This window comes from Silurus aristotelis, assembly GCF_946808225.1.
Source record: "Silurus aristotelis genome assembly, chromosome: 4".
NCBI classification, from domain to species: domain Eukaryota; kingdom Metazoa; phylum Chordata; class Actinopteri; order Siluriformes; family Siluridae; genus Silurus; species Silurus aristotelis.
The window spans coordinates 7,015,723-7,026,428 of NC_139577.1; the positions used below are offsets into that span (position 1 = coordinate 7,015,723).

The window sequence follows — 10,706 nt, forward strand, 5'->3', positions numbered from 1 at the left end:
ATAGTCCATGGCATGGTAGTGAAAGATAAGTAGATACATGGACATTTAATGTATTTACGTATCCAAATCTTTCCATAACTTGGCCTATTTGATCATCGTCACCATTAAACTGACTCAGTTGATGAAGTAAACGATGTTTGATAGCAACATCTTTTCTCAGGTTGAGTCACACAATAAATCTGACAAATGCAACCAGTTAACAGATGAAATATTCACATACATTTCCCTGTGATCTCCCAGATGACGGTTAGTTTTAAAGTAACCAACAGTTTAATGTTTAACAGTTTGTGAATGAATCATAATTGTATCCTAATTTAGTTACTTGGTGTTTGGTAACGAAGGGCTACTTTGCATCAGCAACAACGACTCAATGATAAACAAGTCATTTATAAGAAGACGACAGATGGCACCTGTGTTTATAGCAACTAGTTTCTAACTAATTAATTATTTGATTGTTAATCATAAATATAATAATATATTATATATCAGGCAGTCATTCATCCAATGGTTTGTAAAATCCTGATCCTACTAAACAGCTACTTCAAGTGGGGTTCAATATTTGGCAGTCAAATATTTATTTATCAATTGTTGGACACCTATTTGAAAACTGGCGGCCTGCACATTTCTTACCTTTACCACCTTCTTCCATATGGATCAAGTTTCTGTTCTGATCATAACAAGTCTGGGCAACTACTGAGTAGACACCAATCATCATATACACTTCGAAGTATTTTGACACAAAATATGGAGCCATTTTTATCAATCCTATCAAATACAAATATAAAAAAAATCTACTTTATATTTGAAATACCTATTTAAAATACATGTATCATAAATACTTCGCATTCCTGCCCACACCCACACATGGAAGTGAGAAGTCTTGACCCCAGGGGGCAGAGGTTGGGAAAATAGATTGATTTGTAGGGGTTTAGTTACTTCTGGGGAGTAACAATAATAATAATAATAATAATAATAATAATAATAATAATAATAATAATAATAATTATTATTATTATTATTATTATTATTATTATTATTATTTACTTCTTTAAGCAGGAGTGTGTGCATCTACTGTAGTTAAAGAGTGTCTGCCTCCTGATTGCTAAGAATCACAGTATATGATGCAATGTGCGCTCCTGCATGCATCAGCCTCATTTAACATATTGTGTCTCTGCTGCCAGGGTTGCCAGATAGGTTATTTTTCGTCTTGTTTGGCGTGTTGAGAGTTGCGACAGAAAATAACAGGCTCGGCTAAGCAGCATTAACTGAGCTTAAGGTTTGTACTATAAAGTAGTTATTTATCTTCAAAGTTCACGAGTCCCTCTCAGCTTCTTCTCTGTACGTTTTATTCGCTCTCCATTATCGCTTAATAGGGTTGTAAAGCGATTACTGGAGATCTGGTGCCCTCTTGTGGGTACATCTCGCACGCCAGTATTATAAAATCAGAAATAGAGATGTAGCCATTTTCGGAGTCTTTTTTTCATTCTAAGGGTTGCTAATGATAACATATGTAAATGGGAAAATACTTTAAAAAAGGAAGTGTTAGTGTTCAACTTCTCATTCCTTTTATTGGTTTGTTTGCTTTTTAGGCAGTGTTCACGAGGATCAGCTGAGAAGCTACTGTGAGTAAACATAAGTCACATGCACTTTTGAGAAATACTTTCGCAGATACACACATGCAACATTTCCAAATTAATTGGAAAATATAGATATCTCCGAAAATTGCGCTTTAAGAAAGATAAGGTCTTTTTTTTTTTATTGTACACTGTAGCTTTGATGTTCTATCTTGCCTGAGTTGTAAGGGTAAGCTGTAGTTAGAACATTTCATTAGCTTTTAGAGTAAAGTTTGGATCACACAGAGTCTATAAAACTATAATGTAAGAGTTAATTAATGTTACAAAACATTTACAAAACTTTGTTTATGAAGGAGGAAAAGATGCACATAAAAAAAAAAAATCCAAATTAGTTCATTGTTAATATCCAAAAAAGAAAATCGGCATTGATGAGCGTGATTGTGTGAAAGAAAAAAAAAAAAAAGCATTCTTACAGTGACAACGGAAACGTTAACATTTTTAAAAACTAGTTTATAAACTAATTTTGCTACTTAACCGATTTGCCCAGGTTTAAGTTTATGTAAGTGCTCAAATAGAATATAATGATACAGTAAAAACAACAATAATGCAGCAAGCGCCAATCCTATTACTATAATTGTAGATATTTACCACTAGATGGAGACACAATCCAATCCTGAGATGATTTTAAGGCGCGCTCTTTGGACTTATTAAGGTCTGCTACACAGGTGTTGCTCAAGGCCCCTAATACTATTGGCAGCTTGTGGGTGCTCGAATTTTACCTCACAACCTTCCAGACTGTAAGTGTTTTTAGTGTGTATATTGTATATAATCAAACAGAAAAGCCTTTACAGAAAACTCACTTATTCGTTTGCGTTATTCATAACTTGTTGCATGCACTTGACTGAGACTTATATTATTTTTTTATTTTGTACAGTTTAGGCTGGAAAAGTGCACGACTTCAATGTGATGAATAATGAATTCTCGTGTATCACTGTTATTAGAAAATGTTGTACATTATTATTATTATTATTATTATTATTATTATTAACCCAGCCATTAGGGGGGCACAAGCCAGTGCACTCTTAGTGCCGGTCCCAAGCCCGGGTAAATGGGGAGGGTTGCGTTAGGAAGGGCATCCAGCGTAAAACATGTGCCAAATCAAATATGCGGATCACAAATGAGAATCGAGGCCCGGGTTAACAACGACCGCCACAGGTATCGTTAGCCGACAGGGTACCGGTGGAAATTGGGCTTCTGTTGGCCGAAGGAGGAGAAGGAGAGGAGGAAGACGTCTACAGAGACGGCAGGAAAAGGAGCAGTGTAGGAGAGTAGAGGTTCGGGTTGGTACTTTAAATGTTGGTACTATGACGGGTAAAGGGAGAGAGGTAGCTGATATGATGGAGAGGAGAAAGGTAGATATGCTGTGTGTTCAGGAGACCAAGTGGAAAGGGAGTAAGGCCAGGAACATTGGAGGTGGGTTTAAACTGGTGTATCATGGTGTGGATGGGAAGAGAAATGGTGTAGGGGTGATTCTGAAGGAAGAGTACAGTAAGAGTGTAGTGGAGGTGAAGAGAGTTTCTGATAGGGTGATGATCGTGAAGGTGGAGGTTGAAGGGATGATGATAAATGTCATCAGTGCCTATGCTCCACAAGTCGGCTGTGAGATGGAGGAGAAGGAAAGATTCTGGAGTGAATTAGATGAAGTGGTAGATGGTGTACCTAGGAAAGAACGATTGGTGATTGGGGCAGACTTTAATGGGCATGTAGGTGAAGGGAACAGAGGTGATGAGGAGGTGATGGGTAGGTATGGTTTTAAGGAGAGGAATGTGGAAGGGCAGATGGTGGTAGATTTTGCTAAAAGGATGGAAATGGCAGTGGTGAACACGTATTTTAAGAAGAAGGAGGATCATAGGGTGACGTATAAGAGTGGAGGAAGGTGCACACAGGTGGATTATGTTCTGTGTAGGAGATGCAACCTGAAGGAGATTGGAGACTGTAAGGTGTTGGCGGGGGACAGTGTAGCTAGACAGCATCGGATGGTGGTCTGTAGGATGGTTTTGGAGGCGAAGAAGAAGAGGAGGAAAGTAAGGATTGGAAGAAGAATAAGATGGTGGAAACTGAAGGAGGAAGAGTGTAGTGTGAGGTTCAGGAAAGAGGTCAGACAGGGGCTTGGTGGTGGTGAAGAGGTGCCGGATGATTGGGCAACTACTGCAGGAGTGATGAGGGAGGCAGCTAGAAAAGTACTTGGTGTGACATCTGGAAATAGAAAGCAAGACAAGGAGACGTGGTGGTGGAATGAGGAAGTGCAGGAGAGCATAAGGGGAAAGAGGTTGGCAAAACAGAAGTGGGATCGACAGAGTGATGAGAAAAGTAGGCAGGAGTACAAGGAGATGCGGCAGCAGGTAAAAAGTGATGTGGCGAAAGCCAAGGAAAAGGCATATGAGGAGCTGTATAAGAGGTTGGACACTAAGGAAGGAGAAAAGAATTTATACCGATTGGCCAGGCAGAGGGACCGAGCTGGGAAGGATGTACTGCAAGTTAGAGCAATAAAGGATGGAGAGGGAAATGTGTTGACTAATGAGGAGAGTGTGTTGAGAAGATGGAGGGAGTATTTTGAGCAGCTGATGAATGAGGAAAATCAGAGAGAGAGAAGGTTGGATGATGTGGAGTTGGTGAAGGAGGATGTAGATAGGATTAGTAAGGAGGAAGTGAGAGCAGCGATTAAGAGGATGAAGAATGGAAAGTCGGAGATGTTTAGGAGAGATGGCAGTGGAGTTTTTAACCAGATTGTTTAACAGGATTCTGGAAGGGGAGAGGATGCCTGAGGAATGGAGAAGGAGTGTGCTGGTACCGATCTTTAAGCATAAGGGAGATGTGCAGACCTGCAGTAACTACAGGGGAATTAAGTTGATCAGTCACACCATGAAGTTATGGGAAAGAGTAGTGGAAGCCAGGCTGAGAGAAGAGGTGACCATCTGTGAGCAACAGTATGGTTTCATGCCGAGGAAGAGCACCACAGATGCCTTATTTGCTTTGAGGATGTTGATGGAGAAGTATAGAGAAGGACAGAAGGAGCTGCATTGTGTATTTGTGGATTTAGAGAAAGCGTACGACAGGGTGCCGAGAGAGGAGTTGTGGTATTGTATGAGGAAGTCAGGTGTGTCAGAGAAGTATGTGAGGGTGGTGCAGGACATGTATGAGGACAGTGTGACGGCAGTGAAGTGTGCAGTAGGTACGACAGACTGGTTCAGGGTGAAGGTTGGACTGCACCAAGGATCGGCCCTGAGCCCTTTCCTGTTTGCAGTGGTGATGGACAGGTTGACGGACGAGGTCAGACAGGAGTCTCCCTGGACTATGATGTTTGCAGATGATATTGTGATTTGTGGTGAGAGTAGGGAGCAGGTTGAGAAGAGCCTGGAGAGGTGGAGATATGTGCTTGAGAGAAGGGGAATGAAAGTCAGTAGGAGTAAGACAGAGTACATGTGTGTGAATGAGAGGGAGGCCAGTGGAGTGGTGCGGTTGCAGGGAGAAGAGGTGGAGAAGGTGGAGGAGTTCAGGTACCTGGGGTCAACAGTGCAAAGTAATGGAGAGTGTGTTAGAGAAGTAAAGAAAAGAGTGCAGGCAGGGTGGAGTGGGTGGAGAAGAGTGACAGGAGTGATTTGTGATAGTAGGGTATCTGCAAGAATGAAAGGGAAAGTTTATAGGACTGTGGTGAGACCTGCGATGTTGTATGGATTAGAGACAGTGGCATTGAGTAAAAGACAGGAGGTGGAGCTGGAGGTAGCAGAGCTGAAGATGTTAAGGTTTTCGTTGGGAGTGACGAGGATGGACAAGATTAGAAATGAGTTTATTAGAGGGACAGCACATGTAGGATGTTTTAGTGACAAGGTGAGGGAGGCGAGATTGAGATGGTTTGGACATGTGCAGAGAAGGGACATGAATTATATTGGTAGAAAAATGCTGAAGATGGAGCCACCAGGTAGGAGGAAAAGAGGAAGGCCAAGGAGGAGGTTCATGGATGTGGTGAGGAAAGACATGCAGGTAGTTGGTGTGAAAGAGGCAGATGTAGAGGACAGGGTGGTATGGAGACGGATGATCCGCTGTGGCGACCCCTAATGGGAGCAGCCGAAAGAAGAAGAAGAAAAAGAAGAAGATTATTATTATTATTATTATTATTATTATTATTATTATTAATATTATTATTATTATTATTATTATTATTATTATTATTATTATTATTATTATTATCATCATCTGAGGATTTTGTGGTTCAACTGCAACCTAAATATTGCTTTAGTACTTTAAGTTGTTATCTAAATGACAAAAAAATTACATTTAAAGTTGCTTTATTGTAATGCTTCTTCTGAAAAAAGAACTGAGACACCGTAGCTTGTGAGGGTGGGCTAAATGGGGGGCGGACCTCATCTACACACACACACACTCACACACACACACACACGCGCGCGCGCATGCATTGACAGAGTCCAGGCGGCGCGCACTTTACTGGAGCGCACGGAGCGCAGTGCCAAATTGCGCGCGCGCGCGGAGAGAGAAAAGCCGCTTTTTTCCAAATCCAGCAGGGACACTTGTGTGTTTCCCGGAGTAGAAACCTGTCCGCGTTTAGTCCTGAACATGTTTTAAACTTCACACATCACGGACGATGTGGACGTTACCGAAGCCCGGGTACCGCGACGGCGCGGAGCAGCAGATCGCCGTGAACGTGGGCGGCGTGAGGCTCGCGCTGCGCGGCGACATGCTGGACCGCTACCCGGAGAGTCGCCTCGCGGAGCTCGCGCGCTGCACCACGCGCAGTTTCGACGCCATCTCCTCGCTGTGCGACGACTACGAGCCGGCGAAGGGGGAGTTTTACTTCGACCGGGACCCGGACTCGTTCAAGTGCATCGTGGAGGTGTATTATTTCGGCGAGATCCACATGAAGAAGGGGATCTGCCCCATGTGCTTCATGAAGGAAATGGAGTTCTGGAGGATCGACGCGAGCTGCTTGGATGAATGCTGCAAAAGCAACGTGCGTGAGAAAGAGGAAGAGCTGGCCGAAATTGCTGACAAGGTCAAGGCCATTCTGGACGATCTGGACATAGACGGAGGGCCTTTGGCGACCAGATCCGAACGCATCCGGAGGTTTCTCTGGAGACTGATGGAGAAGCCGGAATCGTCCTGGGTGGCACGTGCCATTGCTGTGGCATCGTTCCTGTTCGTGCTCACGTCTTCACTGGTGATGTGCCTTGCAACGCTTCCAGAGCTACAAGTGCAAGAAGCAGAGGGTCATGTAGCTGAACATCCTACTCTGGACGCCATTGAGACGACCTGCGTGTGCTGGTTCACGTTGGAATACGGGCTACGTTTTGCCTCAGCTCCTGAGAAAACCCGATTTGTCCTGTCTTTTCTCAACATGGTGGACTTGGCCGCGATTGCACCTTTTTACTTTGTACTGGCTCTGACCCATCTGGGTGCCACTGCTGCGATGGACCTCACGGATGTCCAACGGGCCGTGCAGGCGTTACGCGTGATGCGTGTAGCACGCATACTAAAGCTCGCACGTCACTCATCTGGACTTCAGACTCTGACTTACGCGCTAAGACGCAGCTTTGCCGAGCTTGGGCTCCTGCTTACCTACATGGGTGTTGGAATTTTTGTCTTCTCAGCACTTGGATACACGATGGAGCACAGTCACCCGGAGACATTGTTCCGCAGCATCCCACACTCCTTCTGGTGGGCCATCATCACCATGACTACAGTGGGTTATGGAGACGTGTACCCGAAGACAGCGTTGGGGAGGTGCAATGCAGCACTCAGCTTCCTGTGTGGGGTCGTGGCTATTGCACTGCCTGTCCATCCCATTATTAACAACTTTGTTGTCTATTATAACAAGCAGAAAGTGCTCGAGACTGCAGCCAGACATGAGCTCGAGCTCATGGAGCTACATGGAACCATCGGCCATGGAACGGACGCCAAACGGCAAACGCTTAGGGTTTCAAGGAGTGACTCACACATCGCGATGCTAACAGGAGAACGCCGGATGGTCAAGAAGAGGAGCGTGTCTTAAAAAACTGTAGAGAAAAAGTAGCAAGTATCAGTTCTTTAAAGTGACTGAAGTTGATCATAAACTCTTTAACATTCTGCAGATTGTATGAAACAAGGACCTCCGCCTCCAAGATGTTTGTTGTAAAACTGCAAATAATTTTATATATATTGCCCCCCAAAAAACAACAACAAAAAAACACAAAATGGATTTTAATGCATTTTAATGAAAAAAGAACCATAGAAAGCAAAGTCACCATCCAAGTCTGAAATGTGCATGAGTTTTACATGATGTCAAAAAAATGTAAGATATCAATGATTCTGTGCATGTTGTAACAAGAAGCCATTTCATATTTTACAAAAATAAAAGTGTCCAAAATAGTCTGAACGTTTAGGTTTACTCATTGTGATACTGACTGCCTAATGGACAACTACCACAACTAGCATGCTAGCAGGACCAATTAAAATGTTTAAAAGATTACAAAAAACACTGCCTCTTGGTGGCAGAAATGTAAAAAAATAAAAAATAAAAAACGTAGCCTACAAATCAGCCCATTTTTTGCATTGGCAACAACATCTGTAAATAAAAAAAACATGGTTAAGTGTAATGTTTTAGCAATAACTTGGACTTATATATTCTATTATTTGCTAGCAGACTAGACTAGGTGCTGTTTTGAGAAGTCGAGTTGTGATCATGAATGGATTCATAGTTCTTAAAAATATTAAAGTTTCTGCATAATTTGCAAATCATTGATGACCATGTATACAGACGGATAATGCTAAAAAATAAATCAAAGTTAGCTAGTAAATTAGTGGATAAATATTTAAAGCTAGCAGGCTGGTTTTAATAGTATCTGCTGTTTATTAAAGCAACACTAAATCTGAATAAAACAATTTTTTTTTTTTTTGATTTTGGCAGCAAAATGTCTCAGAAGTCTTGGATTATGTTTGAAAACAGGATTTCAGCTTGATGAAAAAAAATATTTATTGAAAAAATGATTTCTATACACTTAAAAACATGTTCAACCCAATGTTTTGAAATTATATTGATAGTGTCTGGTACAAAAGCCAAGGTATTTCCATTTTTTACCACCTAGAACCTGTCAGGCATGCAAAAACAATGTCTTGCTACCTGCTCCAATCCTCGTATAAAGTTCCTTTTTTGAACCATTTCTGAAATGAAGACTTTAATCTCTAGAGACAAAATCAAAGCACTATGATGTTTAGATGTTTAGAGATTGTGTATTCAGCAGAGCTAGTCAGGGGCAGCTACAGGCTACATCTAGTCTGGGAATTAGCTCTGGGCTCTCACTGTGAAATCCTGTCCTGGATGGAGTCCATGTGCAACAAGAAGGAGAAGAGGAAAAAACACCCACTGAACTGAATGTGAAGGCAGTATGTTCTTAAAACACAAATCCTTCTTTTAGATAGCTCTAGAAATGGAGTGTTTTTGCCCATCATATAGAAATGAAATGATAGGAGAGCTGGTACACACAGTGATCATGATCAATACATTAACAAGTGGAATCTCATTTTTGTATGCCCTGGTTCAGCCAAATAGAACATCTACGAAGGTGGTGTATACATTTCTGGTGAGCTGAACAAAACTGCCCCACTGTGTGAGTGGAAAAGGACCTTCTTAGTGTCGTTTTTCTGTAGTGATTAGTGCAACGCTAACCAATCATAGCCAATCTGTCTGATTTGTAGCTCGGAGCATGAATTCCCAGCCCAATCCAAAAATCTTGTTACTTTCCAGTAGTCTCTTTTTTAGGTGTAAAGAAATCCCAGTTGTACTTCCCACTGTGGTACTTTCCCCAAGTTCCATTGCATTTATGGATTATTAATTGTGTTTCTACAACTGGCTCTGCACCTATATGATTTTTCCGAATTGTCATCATACGTCCACAATTCCCACCGTACTTCCAGAATATGCGTACAACTTCAGTTTTAATTTCACTTACCGCTTTCTGATCACATTCCCTGGATTCTTCTTCTATTTCTACCTTTCATTTTAATTGCAAATCCTCACTGCATTTTCCAAAGTCTGTTTCGACTTCTAGAATCGTGACTGCACGTCTAGATTTTGAATTGCGCTTCCAGAATCCCATGTCGAGAGTTCTCATCGCACCTCCATTTCTCAATTCAATTTGTGTCCTTTTAGGAATTAGAATTGCACTTTGTAAATTCCTGCACTTCCCGAATTAAGAATTCCCGCTTCTGCAGATCTCAATGTATCTTTAGATGTTCTGGAATTCTTGACTTACAGGATTTTACACGGCGATGCTACGGTTTCCCGGTGCATTGCATTGTGATTGCACCTCTAGAATTCCTGCTAAAGCTACAAAAACTCCGGCGTCAGCTCCAAAAATCTCAACGCTTTTCCAGTAATTATTACTTCACTTCTAGAGTACTAATTGCCTTCCTAAAATCCTCACTTCTAGATTCGTTTGCTCTAGAATGCACAAAGCCCTTGGAAGCACGGGAGTTATATCCAATGATGAAAGTGAATTTAATAATGAGTTTTATTAGCTTGTTCTTTTATGCAACTTGTTCCAGAATGGATATAAACCCCTGAATGTAGGCATGCAGGAATATTCAACTGTTGAACACAGAACACCGTATGTGTATGTATGTGTTTGTGATGATCTTGTGTGCAGTCTGGTGTTAGATCCATGTAGAAGTAAATGATGTGTGCTTCAGTGTATTATAGTAGATGCATTTTACGCATGCATAGCGTCCAAACCGCCAACCCACAGAGCGAAAGATTCATCAGCCAGTGCTGGAAAAATCCACACACTTGGCATCACTAGATGCTGGGGTAGCCAATCAGCTTTCTCGATTCTCTACTGCCATGGGAACGCAAGCGACACATGCCCGAGCAAGTGCTAATAGATTTCCATTTTGGAAAGCGCACTCTGATTTCAGTCCGAGTCAGAGTTCCACACGATGAAGGAGCCGATGCTTGGATGAGAATTCATGTTCAGGTCCAACTTCTCTCTCACACTCTCCTCATTAGATTTTCTCTTCCCTGGTGTTGATTCTCCTCACTTTTCAGATAGTTTTGAAGTCCTTTGCATCTTAACCAGAGATTAA

General features: G+C 41.9%; 1 protein-coding gene across 1 annotated transcript; it reads left to right on the forward strand.

The window, feature by feature from the left end:
• The first annotated feature begins 5,823 nt into the window (after positions 1-5,823).
• On the forward strand, positions 5,824-7,994 carry kcnf1b (potassium voltage-gated channel, subfamily F, member 1b). The gene has a single exon (XM_083540643.1). The coding sequence runs from the start codon at positions 6,235-6,237 to the stop codon at positions 7,636-7,638; it is 1,404 nt and encodes a 467-aa protein (XP_083396769.1). The 5' UTR covers positions 5,824-6,234; the 3' UTR covers positions 7,639-7,994.
• Positions 7,995-10,706: the final 2,712 nt, after the last annotated feature.